Source organism: Homarus americanus, unplaced genomic scaffold, assembly GCF_018991925.1.
Source record: "Homarus americanus isolate GMGI-L3 unplaced genomic scaffold, GMGI_Hamer_2.0 scaffold52806, whole genome shotgun sequence".
Taxonomy (NCBI): domain Eukaryota; kingdom Metazoa; phylum Arthropoda; class Malacostraca; order Decapoda; family Nephropidae; genus Homarus; species Homarus americanus.
Window position 1 is genome coordinate 6929179 of NW_024720773.1, and position 27019 is coordinate 6956197.

General features: G+C 41.2%; 2 protein-coding genes across 8 annotated transcripts in view; both read left to right on the forward strand.

Annotated features, from left to right (window-relative positions):
- LOC121860953 (cytoplasmic dynein 2 intermediate chain 2-like) overlaps positions 1 to 3801 on the forward strand; it is a 23084-nt gene extending 19283 nt beyond the window's left edge. The window contains exon 11 of the mRNA XM_042358356.1: positions 3664 to 3801. Coding sequence (XP_042214290.1) covers positions 3664 to 3793 — 130 coding nt within the window. The 3' untranslated portion in view covers positions 3794 to 3801. The remainder of the gene's footprint in view (positions 1 to 3663) is intronic.
- On the forward strand, positions 3718 to 19739 carry LOC121860954. 7 transcript variants are annotated; one of them, XM_042358364.1, is made up of 10 exons: positions 8711 to 8896; positions 8933 to 9045; positions 11015 to 11131; positions 12671 to 12773; positions 13564 to 13689; positions 13972 to 14097; positions 15638 to 15790; positions 16049 to 16186; positions 16677 to 16868; positions 18516 to 19739. In XM_042358364.1, the coding sequence occupies exons 3-10, from the start codon at positions 11038 to 11040 to the stop codon at positions 18817 to 18819; spliced, it is 1236 nt and encodes a 411-aa protein (XP_042214298.1). In that variant the 5' UTR covers positions 8711 to 8896; positions 8933 to 9045; positions 11015 to 11037; the 3' UTR covers positions 18820 to 19739. The 7 variants fall into 7 exon arrangements, with proteins under 7 accessions (XP_042214295.1, XP_042214294.1, XP_042214297.1 ...); XM_042358361.1 differs by lacking the exons at positions 8711 to 8896; positions 8933 to 9045 and adding an exon at positions 3718 to 3852; XM_042358362.1 differs by having other exon boundaries at positions 8709 to 9045; positions 16677 to 16899; positions 18516 to 18629.
- The last annotated feature ends 7280 nt before the right edge of the window (positions 19740 to 27019 follow it).

Sequence of the window (27019 nt, forward strand, 5' to 3'; positions counted from 1 at the left end):
TATTTGTATAACGCGAACGCTTGTTTGCTATAACGCGATTTTTGCTTACTATCAAGAAGCATTCTGGTGAGAGAATTCCCGGTGATGATCGTTAAAGAAAGGATATAACACTTGAAGAGAAGCTCGATTTTATCAACCTCAAAATCACCCTTCTCCCCCATCAAGTAAAGTGTTACATTTACTGTATGATTTCATTATTAGATATGAATGTAACATTTATTTAGACTGTGCTATCCTTTGTGTTAGGCTAACTACTAAATTTTTCCGATTTCGAGTAATCTGCACCTAACCCTATTTTCTCCATATGCCCTGTTATTTCTATTACGCGATTTTCTATAACACGATATTTTACAAGAACACAATTATCGCGTTATAGCAAAACTACCTGTACTTATGTTAAAAAGAATGGAAAAGTCAAAGAACATTTGTCATCACAAAAATTGTGACCAACTCCCAGGCTGCTGATCTGACTTTCTACCTCATTTACACACAATTGCAGGGTCTCAATTGCTTCTCTTACTATTGACAACACAACATACATATATTGTTTCTCACTCTTGATTTTTTTTTTCATTTTTGCATTTATTTTTGGTTCTTTATTAAAATTATTATTATTATCATTATCATTATTAATATTATTACATTGTCGCCCCCCAGGCCCCGATGTGGGTCAGTGACCTGTGCCCGGGTGGGCTAATCCCTGTAAAAAAAAAAAATTAAAAAAAATTAAAAATTTAGGAGTTCGGGATTGACGGTTAATCCGAAAGTCGGTTAATCGAGGGTCAGTTAATCGAGGTTTTACTGTATCTTCATGACATTCTTATTGTTATCAGTGATTGCAGAATTCACAATGTTATGCTCCACCTACACACAGCTTGTTACTAGACTAACCCCCACCTCCTCTACTCCCCCCTCCCCTCCCACACACTACAGTGGGCGACATCTGTTGGCCGACCATAGCATTTCCCCCAGTTGTTTATAAACTTCAGACTCGAGGCTATTCAAATCCTCACTGTGGTTGGGTAGAGGACACGACTTTCGTGCACGATAGTACATCAAGTACAGTATTTCGATTCTTGAACTCAATCCGTTCCAGAAGGTCGTTCGTTAACCGAAACGTTCGTTAACCGAAACCATTGTTTCAATGGGTTTTTGGGTAATTGGTTCCAGCTCACCATGGTGATGATGTACATTTGAGTGGGAGTGCAGGAGGAAGAGAAGTGGAGGTGCAGAGGCCCACTGCTTCTTAGAGGTGAGTCACCTTGCCATGAAAATGTCAGGAACCTCTGGACTGACAGATTCTTTCTCCCTGTAGACATCCTCTCCTTCTTGAAGGAAATTACTGCAGAGCTGAGGCTAGCATCTTGTTCCCTCTGCCTTTTACTGAAAAGTGTCAATTGCGCGTCAGGCATCCTGTCCTCCTCACCATTAACTTATGTTTAAAGAGACCACTGCAGTCCTCAGCACAAAGAGATTAGTTCCACTTCTGGGTGCTTTGAGCAGTTGCAGGCTTCTCCCAGTGGTAAATCACATCTTTCAACTGTTGTGTGTCATCTTCCAATTTCACTCTCCTGTCAGCCTCTGTTCCGTAACATCTCATCCAGTTCCTTCAGGTCATTGAGTAAGTTCTCCTCATGAGACATCATAGCTCTTCACATCCTTCTCCTCCACTTCCAAGACTGACAGCTGACAATGGACACAATCTCCTGGTCAACTCCTGTATGTCTCAAATCCCTCAATCTTTGGACTACTGATGGCCTGATGCTTTCCATGAAGAATTAGGGGTTATTGGAACTTCTTGCCATGATGACTGAAATCAATTTTACAGCCTCGGGGCGTTGAATTGTGTCTTCAGAACTGTTTCAGTGTTAGTTTCAGGATGTTCGGAGATTTGCCTGATGACACCTCCTAAACATTTTTCTTCATGTACAACTTCTTGAAGTTGCTGATCTGTTCTGGTCCATTGGCTGTATAGGTGATGTGTGTTTGGGAGGCAAAAACAACCACTTTCACAAGTCAGGTTATACTCCAAATTTAGCAGGTCAGGTGCGTGGGCATTATCCACTGAGAGAAAAGAGCCTTTAAAAAGTTTGTTGGTGGTTAGAAGTAGCTCTTGACAGAGGGCAAAAACACATCAATAGCCCATTCATTAAGAACTGTCTTGTCACCCCACATGCCTTCACAGTTTGGACTTTAATAAACTCAAGCATTAGCTTCTTACCACTTTCTACTGTTGTAGACACCTGGGGTTTTTTTGGAGTGAGCTTAGACAAGCGCAGGCTTCAATCGGAAATCTAGGCTAAGCAATAGAGTGAGACGGTCTTTCATGGGTTTATGCCCAGGTAAAGAGGCTTCATCCTTGGTGATGAATGTTCTTTTGGGCATCTTTTTCCAGAACAGCCCAGTTTCGTCAACATTGAACACTTGCTGTGGAAGATAATTTTCTTCTTCCATCAGTTTTTTAAATTCAATTAAAAACTTTGCTGCCCCTTCTTTATCAGCACTAGCAGCTTCACCATGCCTAACAACACTTAAAATGTCACTTCTTTTCTTAAATTTTTCGAACCAGCCTTTGCTAGCCCGAAAATCTTCAAATTCTGTTCCTGAAGAACTAGGTTGATCTGTCTTTAAATGTTCATAAATCTCCCTGGCTCTTTCACAAATGAAATCACCAGAAACTGAATCACCTTTCATCTGTTTTTCCCTAATCCAGATGATAAGTAACCTCTCAGTTTCTACGATTAGGGATCTACTTTTAAACACTCTTGTAGATTTGTCTCTCACGTTCACTTCCTTAAATTTGTCTTTTTGTGCAAGAATTGTCGACACAGTTGATGCCGACATGCCATATTCTTTGCATAGCGCATTTGATTTAATACCTTGTTCGTGTTTTTTTATTATTTCCTGCTTCATTTGGATTGAAATCACTTTTCTTGATCTCTTAGGCCCCATGCTGGATTCAAACAATGGCAACACGTATTTTTCAAAGTTAAACTAGCTGTAAATAAAGAATATTTTCTTTAAAATAACACTGCACTGCACTATATATTGTCAATATGTAAAATAATTTTCAAAATGACCAATAATTTGCTTGGAAACACAGAAAAAAAGCGTTTAGTTGAAGAGAGTCTCAAGCAAGATGTTACCTCCAGTGAAAACAGAGAGAGACTGACGCCTGTTTGCTGTGTTAAGAGGCTGGATGCCGCGCATTAAACTAGTCACTTTACCTTCAATTTTGTTCAATAATTGTTAAAATGACTAAAAAATTGAATATTAAACTTTTAAAATAATTGAATAGTATAAACTTCTTGATATTTACAAAAATAGTAAGGAATTTAAGCCCTAGAACCGATTAATGTATTGGCGGACTGATACTAAAGCTGGTTGCCCGGTCAGTGCAAGCGAAAACATGTTGAGGTCGGTTCGTAAGAAGTTCGTTAAGCGAAATTTTTTTCGTTAAACGAATTGAAGATCCTTATGGAAGGCAGTTCGTTAATCGAAATTACGTTAACCGAGGTGTTCGTTAAACGAGGGTCACTGTAAATGAATATAAACTTCACATAAGAAATTGTTTTGTTTGATCTCTCTCTCTCTCTCCACTGTATATTACTCTCTGATGAACCACAGTTTACAATATTACTGATAGATATAATTTTCCAACAGCATGAAACTTGTAGCAGTTGGTGATCAACTTGGCCGAGTGTGTGTCTGGCATCTACCCAACAGTGCAGTGTCTCCTCTATCAACTGAACTATCCAATCTTCATACTATTTTAGACACTCTGGCTGACTAGTTTCTGTGTCTTGCCTCCACTCACCCCTCACTATGGTGCCCCCAGGCACCACCAGTAAAGTATGTGAATGTAATCCCTACCAGAGTTTTATCCAGGATTTTGAGATCATTGGTTACTGCTGTGAAATATTTAATTTGTTGTGTGTTTTTTCTCATACAGTCAAAGCTAAAAATTTTAAATTCAGGAGTCCACAGCACTTGAGAACCTGCATGCTTTCAGATATAAAGTGCACGCCAGGATTCAAATACAGTAGAACGTCGATATAACACGAGATGCGCTCCAAGAGAGGTCGCCTTAAACCGAATTCGCACAAAATCGAAGTGTTGTTTCAATGGAATAATTTAATTTGGTACTTGAGAGAAACACAAAATACTAAATAGACTGACAGTCTACCCAGGTGCACGTCAGCCCATCTCCTAGAATAAACAAAACATTGTTTTTTGTCGTATTATGTTAAAACAAACACTCATAAATCAACACAGCAAAAATTATGGGACATGAAATGGTCGTTTACTAGCAGTCAGCTGATGTGAGAGGGTGGTCACGCTGGAGCCACCGCACAGGGTTGCCAGGTCTGGCCTTTTATTTACATGTACTATATTTATTTTATTTATTCTCATAACATTGTTTTGGTTGCATAAGTGTCGAGTAGCTGTGTGCTTGGTTGGTGTCTCAGTGTAGAGTGTGGCTGTGTGTGTGAGGTGTGTTGACAAGTGAATATCATCATTGAAAGAATGGTGACTTAGTGCTGACACTCACATACAGTACCTATAACCCCGTACCTCATAATAAAACCCTTATTATTATAACTTAAATTTTGTTCATGCATCCTCTCCTTTATTTATGTACAGTATACTTGTTTTTATTATGTACAGACACCATTTAAAACCCTTTTTCTCTTTCTACAAAACCACCAACTGGGCTCTATAATGCTCATAATCTTATGACTTTTAGAAATCCATATTTATTTACAACTTTTGAGCTTTGACTGTATTGTATTGACGTTCACCTAAATGGATTTGAAGTACTGTATTGACCTCACATCTTTGTGAAGTAACAACCACAACAACAGCTGAATATAGGAGGTTTAACAAAGGGCAAATGGTAAAAAAAAAATGATCTCAGATACATGTAACATTACTGTCTTCAGAGTCCCCTGCAACTAATTGATATTTATGGGAATTTAAAAGAGGTAAATAATAATGTCAACATGTTATTTACAAGATGTAAGAAGTTCTGTGATGAACCTCATAAATTATATTATTGTTAGTTTTATGGGACCATTCGCTATTAATGTGCATGATGGCTGCTGTTTAGGTCACACGTGTACTATAACTTATACTAGTGTATTGGCTGTGCTGTGCTGTACTGTACTACGATATAACATTCCAATTATCCAAATTAAAATTCTGTAATTAATCAGCTTGTCAGATATAGTATTACACTACATTACTGTACCAAATGATTCCACCTGGATGTGTATACAGTACAGTATGTGAAATAAAGTAGTATTGAAATTAATTATAATTATTTTAATCGGACTATCCTTACTGCGTGTTGATTATTGTACGACATCATTGTTTTATTGGCTTTATGGACATAATGTTGGGCACTCGTCAGACAGTACAGGGTGTCCATAAATTATTTGTCCCATTATAAAAATTAATAACTTCCAAAACAGTGTAGATAGAACACACCAGTTTTATTCCACTTGACAAACAACTCATATTTTTTTTTATTTGTCTTAGTAGACTTCTATATGTGCACCATGTTCTAACTATAATATTTTTGAGGTTATCAAGTTCGGAAATACTTCAGTTTGCAAGATACTGTACCACCAGTTGCCTCTCCCTTGGGGTGGTGAACTGTACAGGTGCCTCGTGAAAGGTAGTCTGTTCACGAGTACTGTACCCTGTACTATGATACTGTTGTCCATGGATCCATTGTTCTTTTTGACAGTAGGCAAGGGTGTGGCAGGAGTTCTCACCTATCATGTGGTGTTTAGCTGGGCTTTTCACATGATGTTGTTAGACTCATGTTGTAGGCGAAGATGAAGGCGACCCTTGGTTGTTCCCACGTGCTCGTGTTGACAGGAGTCTACATTTCACATATGGGTGTAAACAAATGTCAGCTGTGACTCCTCTGTACCACTGGAGATTTAACTTTTTCATTCTTTTTCAAATTGAAAATGGCATTTTTGTGTCGATCATGGATTGATCTTCAATCCCTGCTCATATCTTATTGTGGGAAGGGTCGACATAATGACCCCAAGCAGCTGCAGTACAGATCACTAGAAGGAGACGTCCTCAGCCATGGTGGCCAGACTGTGGGTGTTTATGTATGTATGTATGGCAACCTGTGGTGTAATGGTCAGCATAAATGCCTCGCAAGCGAGTGGATCTGGATTCGATTCCCAGGCAGGGTGAAACAATGGGCAAGTTTCTTTACGCCATTTGCCACTGTCTACCCAGCAGTAATTGGGGACCTGGATGTTAATCAATTTGCAAATCATGTTCCAGGGTAGTTAGCCAGTGCAGTTGGTGAGTTGTCCAGTCTTCTCGGATTATTCCTTGACACTGGGTTATATAACTCGTTAACTTCGGGTATGATTGTTGTGTTGGCGACAACTTCTACACCTTAAACAAATTCACACCTAGGTGACCCAAGGGCCGGCCATCTTCGTATACGAGGGGCAACCAGTGTATGCACGTGTTAGTATGTATACTTGTCTGTGTATGTGTGTGTGTGTACTGTATAGTAATACAGCATGCCCTTACAATTCATGGGGATTTAGGACCTCAAAATGGCCACAAATAGCCAAATCCGTGAATACCTGTATCATTTTCTAACCAAGGGGGGGGAGGTGGGTGGTACATTTCTACTCGTGTGCAAAGAAATGTACAGTCAACCCTCGCTTTACGCGGTCCCACTTTACGCGGTACCCTGCCGAAACCGGAATGCTCACTTTCCGTGGTGTGTGTACCCTTTTTCGCGGAGAGCGGCGCGAGCAGAGTGTGCACAAGGTCGCCCAGTCATCAAAACATTACCGAGTTCTTCACCCGCCACCCACCACAGCCGGCCCAAGTCAGTGATAGTGATAATGTTAGTGAGGATATGGACTTATATGGACTTTGAGGGGTTTGACAAAGAGGCCCTGCAAGCCTCTGTGGTGGATAGTGATACAATTGATACAAGTGATACAGGTGAGGGCCAATAATCTGCCCTCTGCCTCGGAACCAACCCCCCCATCCCCGTGTGCCCAGCCATCTTTTCTACTAATGTAAGTGTTAAAAAACCTAATATTATTGATATTTCTCTTAATTATTAATTGTGTGTGTGCATACCATCATAAAATTAAGAAGTTATTTTTACGACAACGTAGGTATTGTGTCTGAAAAAGTGGAGTTTGGGGGTCGGCCCGGTCTCTATTTCAATTAATCCCATATGTTATGTTGTTCACCTTACGCGGGCTGCCGTGGGTTGAATTAACCGCGTAAAGTGAGGGTTCACTGTACAGTATATTCCTTTTATTTGTTTGCCCTTAGGACAATTTTTTCTTTTACACACATAAAACACATACAAATACAGGGTAAATACTAATGGGAAAATCCTCTCACAAATAATCAGAAACAAGACAACAAAATGTATCGAAATGTAGAAAAAATGTGAGAGTCTACCCTCGAGTCAACTCAATACTTTGTTATTAAAGTTGAGTTGATATGGTTGCCATATGGCAATTTTTTCCTCATAAAAATTATTGTCTCTAGAACGAATGGCTCCCTGTCCTGACTACAAAAATGCCAGCAACTTTAAAACTACCCGCAGACATTCTTGGGTACATCCAGGGTGTCATCCTTGAATAAAAAAATCCGTTAATTGGCAGGGCATGTTGTACTGTTATAATAATAATAATAACACTAACAATGCTTTATTAACAAGTAGAGCAGCCACAAGTTGAAAATATATAAATGACATAAGTGGTACATGATTATATAGTGACATGGAGAAAGAGGATCAATTAACAATGAATTTTAGCACAGTTACAATAGAAAAGGGGGATTGGCAAGAAGTTGTTGATGATTTTTACAATGGTTGGAATGGGGCTGTGAATGTAGCGATCACCACATGGTTGTACGGGCCAGATGTGATTTTAGTGTCGAACAGCAATTGTGTGTGTGTGTGTGTGTGTGTGAGTGTGTGTGTGTGCACTAGTGGAGCAGCTAGAGTGGGAATAAATCAATAGGTGTTCGTGTAGTGTCCCAGCAACCATGTAAACACAACAGGTACCTCACCACCACTCTACTAGTACCTTCCCACCCACACCCCCACCACCACTCTACTAGTACCTTCCCACCCACACCCCCACCACCACTCTACTAGTACCTTCCCACCCACACTTCTAAACTAACTTTACCTAACATAACCTATCCTAACCTTAACCTAACATAATCTAACCTAACCTTACAATCAATGGACTCTAATGACATCTAATCTAATGTTAACAGAGGTAAAATATGTACTGTCTGTCTGTCTGTCTGAGTGGCATTTTAGGTATGATTGCCTTACATTCCTATTATGTGAGTGGAGTAGGAGGAGGTGGAGGTGGAAAAGGAGGAGGACATGGAAAGGGTGGAGGAGGACATGGAAGGGGTGGAGGAGGACATGGAAGGGGTGGAGGAGGACATGGAAGGGGTGGAGGAGGATATGATATGTTGGTGATGTTGGAGGTGAAGGAAAGCAAGAGTAACGAGGGAGAGAAGGAAGATGGTGAGAGAGACAGAAAAGGAGGGTGGGAACAAGGGAGAAAGGAAGGTTGGGTGTGAGGAAGGAGGGGGAGAAAGAAGAAGAGAGGATGGGATAGGAGAGAGTAATGGTAGAAAGGGGGGGGGGGGTTGGAGAGATAAAGACGGAGGGTGGGAGAGAACGCTTGGTCTCTCACTTACAATATTTGACAGAGACTTGTTGGCCCACCAGCGACTCACACCTTCCCTTCCCTCCTCTCCCTCCCTCCCACTTCCTCTTGCTGCTGTACCCTACTGTGTTGTTCTGCTGTTTTCATCTACTGCTTTTCCTGTGTTCTGCTGTTTTCATCTACTGCTGTTCCTGTCTCATGTTGTGTTCTGCTGTTCCTGTCTCCTGCTGTGTTCTGCTGTTTTCATCTACTGCTGTTGCTGCTTCCTATCACATCCACTCTTTATTCGAAACTTCAAGAGGTCAATCAGCTGATACACTCAACCAGAAAAGGTCACTAGGTATGACGTTAAGTGCCTTACCTCTAATATAAGTGTTAAGCGCAAGATATACTGTACTGTACTTAGTGTTCGTGTTTGAAGATAAGTGTTACCAACATGCTCCAACAAGTGACGTGTATGCTGCAAATACAATGGTGTTAAGTGTAGTGTTTGCAGGTACAGTACTTAAGGTACTTAATACATGGGTGGGTGGAATGCTCCTGTTAAGTGCCTTGTTTCCTGTACACGTGTAAAGTGCCATAGAGTGATTCTAGAAAGAGTCTTGTTTGTTAAGTGTTTTATACACTTAAACAACAAAAGTGAAAAGTGTTAAGTGTCTGATATACCTACACAACAAAGGTGAAGAGTGTTAAGTGCCTAACACAACACACTTTACACACCGTTAAGTGTCACCGCTTAAAGATGCATCGTTTCAGCACACCTTACATCTTCCTCTTGATCTCATCTGCAACTCTGTGTACAGGTGTGTTAAGTCATTTGTGTGTTAAATGTCACATACACACACACACACACACACACACACACACACACACAAAAGTCATTATATAAGACATGTACAGTATTGGGTAGCTCAGCTCTCCAGCAAATGTCAAGCGTTCAATAATTCACCGTGAGAGACGAAAATCACTCGCTCTCTCCCTTGCTGACCTACTCACACATTCTCCCACCCTTGTTGACTCACTCAATCACTCACTTTCACCCTTGTTGACTCACTCACTTGTTCTCACCCTTCCTGAGTCACTCACTCATTCTCACCCTTGCTGAGTCACTCACTCTCCATAGTTGACTCACTCACTCACTTTTAACATTTTTCTCAATAACTCGCACTACCATTGCCGTGTGTGTGTGTGTGTGTGTGTGTGTAGTCATACATACACACGAGTATGATAAGTAGGCCTGGCTGAGTGGTCATTGTGACATAACTCAAGTTATTGATCCTGTTGGTGTAGCACTGCCACACCTGTAGCACTGCCACACCTGTAGCACTGCCACACCTGTAGCACTGCCACATCTGTAGCACTGCCACACCTGTAGCACTGCCACACCTGTAGCACTGCCACACCTGTAACACTGCAACACCTGTTGCATAGCCACACCTGTAGCACTGCAACACCTGTAGCACTGCAACACCTGTAGCACTGCCACACCTGTAGCACAGCCACACCTGTAGCACTGCCACACCTGTAGCACTGCCACACCTGTAGCACTGCCACATCTGTATCACTGCCACACCTGTATCACTGCCATACCTGCAGCACTGCAACACCTGTAGCACTGCAACACCTGTAGCACTGCCACACCTGTAGCACTGCCACACATGCAACACCTGTAGCACTGCAACACCTGTAGCACTGCAACACCTGTAGCACTGCCACATCTGTAGCACTGACACACCTGTAGCACTGATGCACCTTTTACACTGAAACACCTGTAGCACTGACACAGCTGTAGCACTGATGCACCTGTAACACTGATGCACCTGTAGCACTGAAACACCTGTAGCACTGACACACCTGTAGCACTGACGCACCTGTAGCACTGACGCGCCTGTAGCAGATGCACCTATAACACTGAAACACCTGTAGATCTGACCTATAACACTGAAACACCTGTAGCACTGATGCACCTGTAGCACTGATGCACCTGTAGCAGATGCACCAATAACACTGAAACACCTGTAGAACTGACCTACCGTATACCACTGAAACACCTGTAGCACTGACGCACCTGTAACACTGACACACCTGTAGCACTGACGCACCTGTATCGCTGATGCACCTGTAACACTGACACACCTGTAGCATTGACACACCTATAAGTAAACGAATAAGAGACGGAGTGAGTAATTAGTAACGAAAATACAGGTACCCTCCCCGATCACCCATCCTGCCACCTCCCTGTATAACACCTGAGTGAGTGTGTATTAATTAAGGTTTTGTTTAAGTGGTTCATAATCTACTCCTGCCAGGTGCAAATGACAACACAACAGACATGGATGCAACCGAAGCCACGGACGCCACCATGGATACGAACACGGTCACCAGTGCAGATTATGATAACATCACTACTCCAACGGTGTCTCCAAGTATGTTATACCTGTTCCATAATACTACTATACTACATACTACTACTACTAGTAATAATAATAATAGTAATAGTAATAATAATAATAATAATACAGTACAGGGGTCCTTGTTGTCCGCGGTTAATTGGGACAGGAAAAACGCTTCGGATTATTATCCACTTAAAGCTGGAAACTAATCCCATAAGAAATAGTGGAAATAGGTCAAATTGAGTCTATGACCTTGTACACAACACTCAATTTTTTTTGTATGATATCTTTTAACAATTATTTACTTTAGAAACATTTGTTCAACATTTGATAACACATTATTTTAAGAAATGATCTAACTTTATAAGTTATTTAACGTCCTTAAAGTTCATAGGGTTCGGTGTGTTGAGGCAACGTAGTTTGTGCCAGCGACCTGGTAGTCCGCAGCAACCGTTGCTGGTGCACACTCACTCCAGTGGCTCATTGAGACAAAATATTTATTATAATGTTTTAAAAATAAATAATGTTAACAATAAAATATTTTTATTTACTTAGCTTCAAAAATAGAGATGTTTGATTTGATTAGATTGATGGAGGTGGGTGTTGGGGGATAGAGGATTAGTTGGAGGATGAAAAGGAAACAGGTCTAGGTAGATTGTCCACTCCCACTCTTCTTTCACCTAATCACTTCTATTTTACTTCTATACTATGGCTAGTGTGCTTCCTTTTGAGCGCTGCACCACCCTGTTTGGGTTGAGAACTCATGGCTACAAAAATGATAAAATAATTCACCACAACATGCACGAAAAGATACAACAAAGACGAAACAAAGCGGGAGACTGGCGTGGGGACACGTGTGTCCATGCAAGACTCCAGGAAGAGGATGAAATTTCAAACGTTTCAGCTAAAATTCAGTAGATTTTATCTGGAGTTTTCAGAGTTTTTGAGTGGACTCCACTTAACTGTGGGGACTTTTTACATGGATGGTCACAAAAAGTTGACCACGTAACTGTGAAACCATGGAGTGTGTTTACGCTTATAATTTTGACCTTCTGTAATAATGATGATAATAGTAATTATATTTTTTTATGTCCTCCAGCCTCCACTTATAGCCATACCTTCTCCACCATTTTATTGCCTAAGTATCCTAATACAAAAGTATCTACCTTAGCTAAGTTAGTTAAACAGTAGATGTGTGTGTCAATTCATGACTATTGCCTCATAGTCCCTGTCTGTGACTATTGGTGTAGAGATCGATGACCTTGTTCCCCTGGGGCAAAGTGAAACAGAACTGAGCAGAGAGAAAGATAGGTGACACTTCAACCAGGGTGCGATGTAGCTTCGGGCTGCTGCTTCTGTTCTGATAACGCCTCAGCCAGTCTAGCGTAGAAGCATCTTGCATTAGGTCCCATCCCTTTCCGATGTTGTGAACACCAGATGAGTGAAGTTGCCTTGGTCCACATTCTGGATTCTTTCTCCACATGCTCTGTGCTACTAATACTAAGACTACCTAGAGAGTATAGGTATACAGACAGTGTACCAAGATAGCAGATCAATGTTTGTGTGTTACAGAGAAAGAACTCCATTTCGCCGACTTCTGCTGTCTGACAAAGATAGGCGGGTGTTCTACTGCTGAGAACACTGAGTGCAGGACCTGCATGTGTCTATGTCGACCGTACGTCAGCACCAATACTGTACTTTATTTAAGGGGTCATATTTTGGGTATTTAGTGTGTGTGTGTGTGTGTGGGGGTTGGGGGCAAGATGTGTTTATGTTTAGGGAGAGGTTGTGTGTGTGCTGGTGTTAGGGTGTATGGGTGTGTGTGTGTTGGGGCAGTTGGGTATAGTGGGTAGTTATGTATGAATAATGGGAGTGTAGTGTGCAAGAGTTAGAATGGAGGTGTTTTTGTTTATGTATGTATCTGTGTGTGGGTGGCTATGACTCCTAAGCAAAGAGTAACACTTGCAGTAATATATTAATTATAATACAGTAATAATTTAATATTACAAGGTGTCTATAAAGTCTGTGTGCAGTTTAAAATGTTACTAACTTCAGTTCTATAGGAGAGAAAAACAATCTGTAAAATGCAATAAAGAGACAGTTTATTCAAGTTTTAACACGAACAAAGAAATTTATGTATTCTAATTTATTTATTTATTTTTCTAGATAATCAACCACACACTATACGGAATGGCTTCAAAATCGTATTATGCTTTGTATCCATAATTATGGTGGATATGTTGAAAATTAAAATCCTAAGATTGTAGTTGCAAAAACTTGAATAAATTGCTTCTCTATTGCATTTTACAGATTGATTTTATCTCCTATAGAACTGAAGTTAGAAACATTTTAAACTGCACACGGACTTTATAGACACCTTGTATAACTGTGATGAACATTAGAAAATACACACATACAATATTATAAACATAACTGTATATGTATATGTATTTATGTATATACAGGAACTACACATACCTGAAGGAGATGAATACATGTGTGGATCCTAACCTACCTATCACACCCTGCAACACCACTTTAAACTGCCCTGAGAATCTTCTGTGTACCAATGACCTATGTGCCTGCCCCTTGTGAGTATTGTACTGTGCAGTGTCTACCTTCTGTATCTCCTTGTGTTTCTCTAAGGTTGGCTTTATACATCAAGTTTATTATAATTGTGAAGTTTATACCTGGGTGTGACATGGGGTAACCTCAAACACTGATAATAATAATAACATTTGCGACATTACTTTGGATTATATAATAGTATTGTGTGTACAAACAGGAGTAAACAACTTAAATCAGTATTGTGGTGAACATTATAAACAAGTCTATACACACTATAATTATTAATTGTGTGTGTGTGTTTACAGGAACTACACATACTTGAAGGAGAGGTTAGTGTGTGTGGACCCTCAGCTACACCTCATGGCCTGTACCTCCTCCTATAACTGCCTGGAAGGTCTCATTTGTGTCAACGGGATGTGTGCCTGCCCCTCGTGAGTACAGAGTCAACCCGTACTACTGTGATGGTTTGTCTTGTGTATTTTAGGGAGTTTATACTTGGGTGTGGCCACCTTAAACACTCATCCCCTGTAATAATAATAATAATAATAACAACAACAACAACAATAATAATAATAATAATAATAATAATAATAATAATAATAATAATAATAATAATAATGATAATGATAATAATAATGATAATGATAATAATAATAATGATAATTTAATACATAATCTAACCCTTTTGATTAACAGTGGCGTGGACACCTTTTATTTTGTACATTGTGCCTTTCTAATTTTGCCACTATTCCTCTGAGCTGGAAAAATGAACAAATGTAGTGTGAATGTGAAAGAAAAATTAAATAGATTTTTACTACACGTCATGTCCTTTCACAGAAATACCCATTTGTTAACATACACCAATAAAGTACTACAGGAGTAGTATGGTTACACAATATACATTATCCTGATATTTTTCCTTTTAAGGTGAACTAAAAACATATCATGTATGGTAGCTTTAACAGTACAGTACCACAATTCTCACAAACTAACAGTAGATACAACGAATTCCTTCGAAGGTAGGGTTTACATAATTTTTTCTTAATGTAGCCTCACATGGTACACTTTCCTTGGTGGATTTCTCTAGAAATCCTTTCAGAGATGATTTGTTTTCCACCTTCCACAAAGGAATACCAGCATCGATTAAAAACAAGTCCATTGAAAACTGAGATTGTCGATTGGAAGCTGCTGTGTATGTTGAGAGAAGGCATGTCTTCTTTTCACCATCTTTTTGAGAAGCATTTGTTTTATGCTTACATGTCTCTAAAAGATGAGAAACAAAGTACTTCATCTCATAGTTTATCGATTTTTCACAGAATTTTCAAAAGAGCACTTTGCCATCTGTTGACAAAACATCACCAAATTCTTAAACTAAACTGCAAAGTTTTTGTTTAAGGGAAGCCTTTGTTTTGGGCATTGTTTATGTGGGTGTATCATCTTCCGTCTTTGAAAGAGAACTGATTGCTTCACCCGTGTCAGTCACGTTTCACCCGCGATTAGGACATCTGACAACCCTTGGATTAGTGATGCTTCACTGAGCATAACAAGAGGTACTTTCCACTAACATGGCAGGCGTAGTGAGCCAGGAATAGGCATACAGTATACTGTATTGTAAAAAAAATTATTTCTCCCATATAATCGTACTAATCACAGGGAAATAATTTTTCACTTTTTTTTTAAAAATAACAGACAAAACACTAAAATAAGGCATTATAGGCATAATTCAATGAAATAGGCAATATTTCACTCACGTGACAAAAAAGGCAAATATAAGCATATATGGCATTTTGCCTGAACTTCCAGGCTCTAATAATAAGAATACAGTAATGATATACAACTCTTTTTATTTGTTAATACTGTACACTGAACTGAAATGAAAAACACAAATAAACAAAACAAGAAAAACATTATACTGAACATTATGTAAACAAACAAAAACTTAATAACGTGTATGTGTGTGGGTGTGGACAGAAACTTCGTATACAACAAGGACAAGAGTGTGTGTGAGCCAGGGGAGCCGGGAGTCGTGAAAGAAGGCAACCTGCCCAACCAGCCGTGTTCCACCGATTCAGACTGTGTGGAAGGTCTTATTTGCCTCAGTAGTAAGACCTGTGACTGTCCCTTGTGAGTCTTCAGCTCTATACGTGTCTTAGATGGTGTTTTATAATGACATAATGGGTTTAACTTGTTTGGTTTGATTTTACTGTTTTATAATACATTGGATTTACCTGTCTGGTTTTGATTAATGTTTTATATCACACCTGTTAGTCTGTCACCTTTCATATTTAATTAATGTACTCAACACAATATACAGTACTCACTCTATAGTACTCGAACCTGCAGTAATCAGCATGGTAGTGTGTTTCTCTCATCTCTCAACAGCCCCTGTGAATATAGAGAGGAGATGTTAGTGTGTGACTGTGGCAGAGAGGACTACCTGTCACCCATCCTGTCTGGCATAGTGTTAGGGCTTATAATTGTCGTGTTCTGGACCGCTTGTATCTTCAGCACTGTGCAAAAGTGGGTTTGTTTATCTTTCTTACCTGTACCATCTTAAATATTGACGTTTTCTTATGTAATCACATACATATTGAGGTATTTCTCTAGAGTTTATGTAACTTAAGGATTCGTAATGGAAATAAGTTTTTTTAACATCTCTCTTAAGGTACAGTATTCTCTGGTAAATCCACTAACTGTTTACCATTTTCTGTATATTGTACTTTTACTGTCAGTGGACATGATGAATAATTTTTAACTTCTTTAACAATTTTACTGAAACTCAAGTGAATACACCACTCAATCCCTGGGCACTCTCTATCCACCCAGCTGTAAATGAGTACCTGACTACAAATTGGGAAAGTGAAGATGGTCAAGTGCAAGTGCTGGCCACTTTACTGCCTTGTATACCTTGTATACCCATGAGACACACTCACTCTTTCTCTCAAATGTTTACTGAAATGCATGATGGTTGAAGGGTGTAGGTGGGTACTAGAGTGTGTTGGTCCCTCAGGCACCACCAGAAAAGGAACAAGGTGTCACAGCTCAACAGGAGGACGTCAGGCATCTCCACACTAGGGGCAGTGTATGGCACTGACCACATCCACATCTCCCAGGGTCCTCACCCCCGCTTCCGGGCCCCACCCACCTCAGGCCTGCAACGCCACACCGTCGCCCCTACGTCCCCCCTCCGCCCAGCCTTCCGGTACACTACACCTGTACAGTGACATACCTGTGTAAGCTTTACACTTGCACAGTGAAACCTGTGTATGCTTTACACCTACACAATGACTCATGTACTGTATAAGCTTTACACTTCCATGGTGACACTTAAGTGTTGCTTTACAGCTGCATGGTGGCACATGTAAGCTTTACACCTACACAATGACACACATATGTAGGCTTTACAGCTGCACGGTGACACATGTAAGCTTTACACCTGCATGGTAACACATGTAAGCTTTACACCTGCATGATGACACACATGTGTAAGCTTTACATCTGCACGGTGACACATGTAAGCTTTACACCTTCATGGTGACACATATGTAAGCTTTATGCTTGCATGGTAACACATGTAAGCTTTACACCTGCATGGTGACACACACATGTAAGCTTTACACCTGCACGGCGACACATGTAAGCTTTACACCTGCATGGTGACTCACATATGTAAGCTTTACACCTGCATGGTAACACATGTAAGCTTTACACCTGCATCGTGACACACACATGTAAGCTTTACACCTGCATCGTGACACACATGTAAGCTTTACACCTGCATGGTGACACGCATGTGCAAGCTTTACACCACACCCAAAGTTTACATACCTGGTCACTGTCACACCTAGATAACCTTCATCAAGACCATCCAGGGGCAAGTTCACAAGGTTCTTACAGTGAATATTTCTTGTAACTCGAGTTGTATGAAGGTACAGTACATCACGTGTTTAACTTTAACTTAAGAGAAACACAAAAATTATTTCAATAAATAATAACAATATTAAACTGAGAGTCTGAACCTTTGTGGTGGTGCTGTTGTCTTGTGATAATTATATGTAAACATTGCACAATACAGTGTCTCAAAAATGTCTATACGCTGCCTTACAGTTTTTTGTGTAAATTTGTGTGAATAATGATATTACAACAGCATCGCTTTCACTTATTGATGTGTGAGGTCTCTCACATCGTTAAGTGAGAACCATGTTTTTGTTGTAATGCAGTGCAATTATTCACACGACTGCCAAGACACTGTATACTGCCTTGTACATATGGTCAAGGTGAGTGTTCTGTTTTATATGTTGTTTGTTTCTGGTAGTTGTACAAGCTAAATTATTACAGTACAGTATTTCAAAATTAGGCAGACAAATTTCTGAACATGTTCTGTCCCAGTTAGCCATTGTTTTATTACCACACACAAGTGATCTAACATCAGAGGTCCAGGCTGATTTGATGACAAGATGAGGCCAAGTCCCTGAGTTGGTTCACTGTTATGTTAATCACAGTATTTAACAAAGTTAATATTTCTGAATGTATGAACTTTTACAGCTTGTTTGATCTGCCTGGAATAATAAGATAACTTTAACTGTTAAAACACACACACACACACACACACACACACACACACACACACACACATGCACGCACACACACCTGGTGTTGTGACTTCAGTAAATGGGTCTGTGAATATTTAACTTTACTCAGAGCATAACAAGTTTTCATCTCACATGAATCTAAATGATATAGTACTGGTATATAATGAGTTTACTGTATGTAAAGTTAACTCACACAAGTATCTGATAAACATCTGTACTGTATTGTAATCTTACTAAATTATATTGTGTGTGTGCAGGCCTCAGCCCATGACCACAGTTGGCCCCGGCTACACCGAACGTTCACATGCTCCACCCCTGTATTCAGCCAACAACTATGGTTTCGCTCCCTTGCCACAAGTGGGCCTTTCCACCTTCCCACTGCAGCACCAGCAAATTTATAATGGTGACAATGCTGCATACAAGTTTACTTCCGGCAAACCACCAGATCAACAGTGTCCAAGCTCAGCACCAGAGGGCCGGAGACCCTCGTCTGTCTCTGCGAGCAGCAGTGGTAATCCTGCTCCCTCACAGTATGAGGCTCCTCGCTCAGCAAGATTCTAAGTTTGATGTCACGGTTATGACACATTCCACATTCAATTTTCTCCTTAAAATATATTATCTTTTTTTGCCTTCCTTCAAAGATTTCTCTATTTTGGACAATGCTATTTTCTGCTTTTCTTTTCTTAAAATTAGGGTCTTGATGATGTTCTGTGAGTGGACTAATTTGGTGCATGTAGGCAGTACTGTTACTGTCATTAGTTTATCTTCATGTAGTTGATGCATAATTGTGTTTGTTGACGAGTTGTTTATTATAGATGGTACAAGTGAACCAAAAGGAAACTTCTTTTATATTATTATATTTTCTCGTTTTTTCTTTTGGTCTTTAAAATTTGGGGAAAATGAGGCAATTTCCCTGAAAGTGGGAGCCCTGGCTGCCAGCTGACTCATAGACCTTTCTGCTGTATTGTGTGAGAAACTTAATTCTTGAGGCTGACTCTCATCAACCACAGATATAACCTGAAGATTAACCATCAGCCTATTTCATCAGCTAGCATTAGGATGTTAAGTTATCAGGTGAAATAACCTAGAGGAGGGGGATGGCTCACCTTTTGGTTATCCAACCATGGTGAGTGAAGCAGCAAGAACTAAACAAGAGTTCCCACACCATTGCACTGTACTGTATCAATTGTATGTATCTTAATTACATGTGTTTTATTATCTTATAGTTGACCATGTGTGTGTGTGTGTGGAGAGAGAAAGAGAGATAAGAATTAGCTTTCCATATTGTGGTACCATGTTGGTTGTAATGGTCACTCTAAACAAAAGCAAACAAAGGGTGTGTGTTCTCAACTCAATGTTGACAAATTTCAAAATAATGTTGGTGTTATATTATTATTACTCAAAATATATCTACTATACAATTACTCTTGATGTTAGAGAACTAAAATAGTTATTGCTGGAATAAATATTATGCAAGTAAACTTGGTTTAATGGGATTACTTGCCTATAGTATGTAACAGAGACGTGACCAAGCGTCCAAATGGTAAATGAGCCGATCAGTGGTGCAGAGGATAAAAGTAAAAGGTACGTACGTACAGACATTTACAACCACAACATCTCTCGCAACTGTAACTTTCTATATTGCGAATTGTTAACTTTATTTCTATTTCTATGATCTTCTTGCTTATATTTCTTTTATTTTCTTTATTTTCTGAGACTTTCTTTTATTTATTGTATTTGTTCAATATTCTTACTTCCCTTTACTCTCAGCTTTACTAATATTCTATTCAGTTGATTAACCTGGGAAAGCCACATTCTTTTGCAGTCTTACACATTCATTTACTTGTTATACTTACATCTAAATGCTGCCACCATCCAGGCTTTCTTTAGAATATAACTTATACAGTACAATGAACAAGTGGTACCATCGTAGACACAAGAGGTTCGGCACATGAGTACAGTGGGGTATGCTATAACGAACGTAATTGGTTCCAGAACCTCGTTCGTTATACCATTCGTTCGTTATAGGATTAATCCGTTCCAGGCCCCCAAATACAACCGCTTAACACTGAAAAAATTCTGTGGAAAATGTAAAAAATACGGTACTTTATCTTACCTTAGTGTTATTCAGCATGCAGGTACCCCTAAACACTGGCACATCACTATCACTTCCACTGGGAGTCTTGGCTTTAAGGTCCTCAAACAATTGTCTGGCCTTCTCACAAATTATAGCTTCACTAATGTTACCACCTGCCATTTCTTTCTCCTTTATCCACACTAAGAGTAAATTTTCCATCTCTTGAAGAACAATACATTAGTGATGCACCGTTAATCACCACATTCAAAACTCTCCCAATTATCTGCCGCCAGAGTTAATGCTATAATTTAGGTCAATTTTATCATGCAGGTAAAACAGTTAAGTCACTATATAGTCTCACCACCAAAGCCAGACTATAAACAAAGTATCGGCCAAATACAGTATTTAAACAAAACAATTTACTCTGGTGGCAGAGAAGCCGTCCACAAATACATCAGCTTCAATAAGTCTTAAGGAATTTTTGAAGCTGCAATAAGAGAGCAGCTGGGTTTTAAATTATTATTACAGCGTTTAAGTCTACCCGGCACAACACCCAGTAATTATTAAACAATCAAGTGGTCAACTATTTATAGGTAAATAATATCAAGGCTGTTGGTAGCGGCAACCATCCAGGAAGAATACCGTGTATATTAAATATATACTGTACAGTATAAGTACAGACTAATGTTATAACTCAACATTATAATCTAACCAACACCTAAACCTGTTACAATAAACTTGCCGTTAGTCTGTTCATCAATGTTAAATAACCCGGTGTAAAGGCGGAAATGATCTTCCTGCTCGTTACTGCTGCTTACTCGCTTGATTGCTGGTGCGACCATCACTGGGGGGGGGGTTGGACAGAGGCGAGAACAGCGCTTCTACCTGTGTCGCCGTCAGATCCTGCTCAGCCGTAAGTGCAGTCACTACCTTACACCGCTGTTCGTCAAATTCTGGCTGTGATCTCATCATAGGTCCTGGACTCGTGGGCTGTTTTCCCAGACCTTCACCTATCGACTGTCAATTCTCTGGGCACCTACCCCAAACCACTACCACTGCCGCCACGACCGCCAGCTCCTCTCCACTGTCTGTGCCCCGGTGTTTTGTCTGCTGTATCAACACATCGGCCGCTGTCGCTCGAGAGGAGTTGAACGGACGCTTCCCCCTTAGAGTGGATCACTGTGTTCTGGAACCCATCCCCAGGGCCACTGCCGTAGGAAATATCTGTTCATTGTTTGATTCTTTTGTTGTTTGATTCCTTTAATTGCTGACTCCCTTTTATTATTTGATTCTATCAGTTGTTGACTTCCATTAATTGTTTGATTCCATTAATTGTTTGATTCCATTAATTGTTTGATTCTATTAATTGCTGACTCCCATTAATTGTTTGCTTCCTTTAATTGTTTGCTTCCCTTAATAATTTGACTCCATTAACTGTTTACTGCATTAATTGTTTGACTCCTGTTACTTGATGTTTGTTGAGTGGTGTCAGAGTTTTGTTATATTTTTTATAGTAAAGAGATGTCAATCTCAAACGGTTGTTTGTTATTCCTCAGAAAACCATGGTCCTTGACTTTCCTTTATTAAGATCCTGATTAGTCTGGTAAGGGATTTCTATCCCCAAGTCCCAGGCCTTTACACCCGGCCCTCGTCTCGTGTTGGTAAACCAGCCAAGGTGCCCGGAAAAGTCCTTACTATTGATGTGAAAATGAAAGCAATAAGGGTCCGGTCAGAGGAGCGTCAGGTCAGAGTAGGGTCGAGACAACATAAACCAGACCAAGACCAGAAAATATTAACTAGCGGTGTTACTAAATTTATATTCATTCATTATTGATGTTAAAGTCTCCTCATGACGGCCATTTTTGTTGTATTATCCTCGAGTTTTCTTCATCAGCTTAATGTTTACTTGTACAGAGACGGTGGTGGAAAAGACACGCATTTGTAAGCAACAGCGACTTTATTCTAATATTTAAGACTTATTTTAGAAAATTTATTCATTATTTATTCATTCTTTAATAAAATAGGATTTACTGTTCTGTAAATTGTGTTTTTTGTCATTTTGACTAAATTTGTTATAAAAACTCCTATCCAGCCTCAACAACCCATGTCGTTCATTGTAAGAGTTATGATAATACTGTAGCAGGTCGTTCTTAGTTCTAATTTGGGTAATATTGGTCAATAAAATATCTAATGTACTTTAACGATGCTACAGCATATAAAACAATCTTTCTCGTCAGTGACAGTCTTTACCAGATTATTTTTCTCTTCATATTAAACAAAAGCTACTTTGTCTGGCCTGATAATATATCCATTACCTTACAATGAAGTGCTATAGACACTTCCACAGAGGACACTGCCATGTTATCCAATAAAACATTATGATTGGCAGCCAAGTGTGACCTTCCCATAATAAATTAACAGACTACGGTAACTGGTTTCCGTAATTACTGTATTTTGCACATAATAAAAATGTTCGAGTAATTTATTTACCCAAAACAGACAGCGAAATGGCATAAACTAATACAGTACTTTGTTTACAGATACTGATTATTCAGCAAAATATTGATACTATCTGTAGCAGTTATCAATTAATTGATACATCCCAAGTATTGTACAGTACTAATAATTTATTGATATTTACACTTAGAAGAGTTAACTAGACAATGCAGTCCATGGGTTACAATTACTGTACTTTGTCAAGAGTTTAGTGAAGAAACCACAATGAGAGATGCCCTGTCCTGTACCTAACCTGACTTGTGTTTCTGGTGCAGCAGCAACAGTCAGGTCACCAGAAGAACTCTTTTATTTTTATCCTCTTCGCCACTGATCAGCTCGTTAGCCGCTTGGGCGATCGATCACGTCTCTGATTACTTTTCCCTTTCATTTATCTTTTTCACCAAAAGATCGGCTCGCTAGCCGCCCGGGCGATCGGTCACGTCTCTGTCACGCACTGTTGGCAAATACTGGGCATGCACCAGCTCCTGAATGTACCTGAACCAGCTCCAGTGTCGGTCAAGTCTTGTCTTGAAAGAGCTCACACTCGGTGCCGTCACAACACTCTCTGGTAGATTGTTCCAAAAGTTTACAACCCTCACTCCGAAAAAGTTTGCCCTCACAGTTTTCTGGACTTGCAGCTTCTTCAATCTTGAGCTGTGATCCCTTGTGGGGCAAGCGTCCGCCACCTCCAAGTAATGACACTCAACTGAGTAGTGCCCTCTGAGATGCTTATCACCTCAACTAGGTCCCCCCTTCACCATCACCAGATGACAGAAGGCTACATCACCACCATCACCAGATGACACAAGGCTACGTCACCACCACCACCAGGTAACAGAAAGCTATATCACCATCACCACCAGATGATAGAGGGCTACATCACCACCACCACCATCACCAGATAATAGAAGGCTATATCACCACCACCACCAGATGACAGGAGGCTACATCACCACCACGACCAAGCAACAGAAAGCTAAATCACCACCACCACCAGATGATAGGAGGCTACCACCACCACCACCACTACATCACTACACACTACCACCAGATGACAGGAGGCTACATCACCACCACCACAAAGGTGAGAGAGGCTACATCACCACCACCAACCACCAGATGATAGGAGGCTACATCACCACCACCACAAAGGTGAGAGAAGGCTACATCACCACCACCACCAGAGGATAGGAAGCTACCACCACCACCAACACCAGATGAGAGAAGGCTACATCACCACCACCACCAGATGACAGAAGCTACATCACCACCACCACCAGATGACAGAAGGCTACATCACCACCACCACCACCAGATGACAGAGGCTACATCACCACCACCACCAGAAAACAGAAGGCTACATCACCACCACCAGATGAGAGAAGGCTACATCACCACCACCACCAGATGACAGAAGGCTACATCACCACCACCACCACAGATGACGGAGGCTACACACACCAACACCAGATGACTGAGGCACCACCACCACCAGATGACTGAGGCACCACCACCACCATGATGACTGAGGCACCAACACCAGATGAGAGAAGGCTACATCACCACCACCACCACCAGATGGCAGGAGGCTACATTACTACCACCAACACCAGATGTCTGAGGCTACATCACCACTACCATTAGATGACAAGAGGCTACATTACCATGAACAACACCAGATGTCTGAGGCTACATCACCACTACCATTAGATGACAAGAGGCTACATTACCATGAACAACACCAGATGTCTGAGGCTACTTTACCACCATCAACACCTGACTGAGGCTACATTACTACCACCAACACCAGATGACTGAGGCTACATTACCACCACCAACACCAGATAACTGAGGCACCACCACCACCACCACCAGATGAGAGAAGGCTACATCACCAACACCAGATGACTGAGGCTATATCACCAACACCAGATGACTGAGGCTACATCTCCTCCACCCCCAGCAGATGATGGGAGGCTACATTACCACCACCAACACCAGATGACTGAAGCACCACCACCACCAGATGACTGAGGCACCACCACCACCAGATGAGAGAAGGCTACATCACCACCACCAACAGGTGACAGGAGGCTACATCACCACCACCAACACCAGATGACTGACACACCATCACCAAATGACTGAGGCACCACCACCAGATGACTGAGGCACCACACCTACCACCACCAGATAACAGGAGAACCATTACCACCACCACCAGATGACTGACGCACCACCACCAGATGACTGAGGCACCACCACCACCAGATGAGTGAGGCACCATCACCACCACCACCAGATGACTGAGGCACCACCACCAGATGACTGAGACACATCACTACCACTACCACCAGATGACTAGGCACCACCACCACCACCACCAGATGGCTGAGGCACCACCACCAGATGACTGAGTTACATTACCACCACCAACACCAGATGACTGAGGCTACATTACCACCACCAACACCAGATGACTGAGGTTACATTACCACCACCAACACCAGATGACTGAGGTTACATCACCTCCACCACCAGCATATGACAAGAGGCTACATTGCCACCACACCACCACACCACCACCAGATGACTGAGGCACCACCACCACCAGATGACTGAGGCACCACCACACCAGATGACAGGAGGCACCACCACCACCCAGATGACAGGAGGCACCATCACCACCAGATGACTGAGGCACCACCACCACCAGATGACTGAGGCCACCACCACCAGATGACTGAGGCACCACCACCACCAGATGACAGGAGGCACCACCACCACCAGATGACTGGGGCACCACCCACCACAGATGACAGGAGGCACCACCACCAGATGACAGGAGGCACCCACCTACCAGATGACTGAGGCACCACCACCACCAGATGACTGAGGCACCACCACCACCAGATGACAGGAGGCACCATCACCACCAGATGACTGAGGCACCACCAAGATGACATGAGGCACCACCACCACCAGATGACAGGAAGCACCACCACCCCCAACACCACCAGATGGCAGAAGGCTACATTACTACCACCAACACCAGATGTCTGAGGCTACATCACCACTACCGTTAGATGACATGAGGCTACATTACCACGAACAACACCAGATGTCTGAGGCTACTTTACCACCACCAACACCTGACTGAGGCTACATTATTACCACCAACACCAGATGACTGAGGCTACATCACCATGAATGAAAAAATTACAAATAGATGCTTATGTTGTTATTTGGGAGCTACTATAGTATGTAGTCTACAGAGATGGAGCTACTGTAGTATGGAGTCTACACAGCTGGAGCTACTATGGCATGTAGTCTGCAGAGCTGGAGCTACTGTAATATGCAGTCTACAGAGCTGACTGATGTGCAGTCTATAGAGCTGAAGCTCTACTGTAGTATGTGGTCTACAAAGCTGGAGTTGTGTCTACCTTGATATTTACACTGTGGCATCCACTAACATAAGATAACCTGGGTTATGTTGGGTTCGTGGATGCTACAGTGTAAATATCCTGGTAGGCTACAGTTCAACTCTGTAGACCACATACATAACAACACACCAGTTCCGTAGACCACATACTACAGTAGCTCAGCTCTGTAAATCACCTGCCTGCCTCAGGGCTACCTGTTTGCCTGACAGCCTGCCTTCCTACCGAACGCTCGGCCTGCCTACCTACTGGCCTACCTCCATGCGAGAGCCTGGCCTACCTACCTACCTAATGGTTGCACCTCGTGTAAAGAGGATGGCCGGCCCAAGGTTTTTAAGGTGTAGAAGCTGTCGCCAACACAACAACCACCCTAAGTTAACCGAGCTGCACTGCTGCCCAGGGTCAGGAATAATCCAGAAGACCGGACAAATCGCCAACTGCACTGACTATCCATTACCCCGGAACACATTCCACATATCGATTAACATCCAGGTCCCCAATTACTGCCGAGTAGACAAAGGCAACCGTGGTAACAATATGAGATGTTCTTATTACCACCATGCTATTGTACTATTCCACATGATACTAAATGTTACATAATACTTCCTTGAGATAAATGTATAGTATATCAGGTGTCCTCAACGAAGAGCTCAGGTTCTCAACTGAGCCAGCTATGTTAATATTGTTATTATTATCCACTCTGCATCTGTGATTTTCTGGCTAAATAAACTGTTTTAAATTCAATTCA

Coding starts and splice junctions, on each gene's coding strand:
- LOC121860954 (XM_042358357.1), top strand. CDS start 8,904: ATGTTGTGTTCTGCTGTTCCTGTCTCCTGCTGTGTTCTGCTGTTTTCA. Junction 9,046..11,014: donor CAACCAGAAAAGGTCACTAG/GTATGACGTTAA, acceptor TACTCCTGCCAG/GTGCAAATGACAACACAACA. Junction 13,690..13,971: donor GACCTATGTGCCTGCCCCTT/GTGAGTATTGTA, acceptor GTGTGTTTACAG/GAACTACACATACTTGAAGG.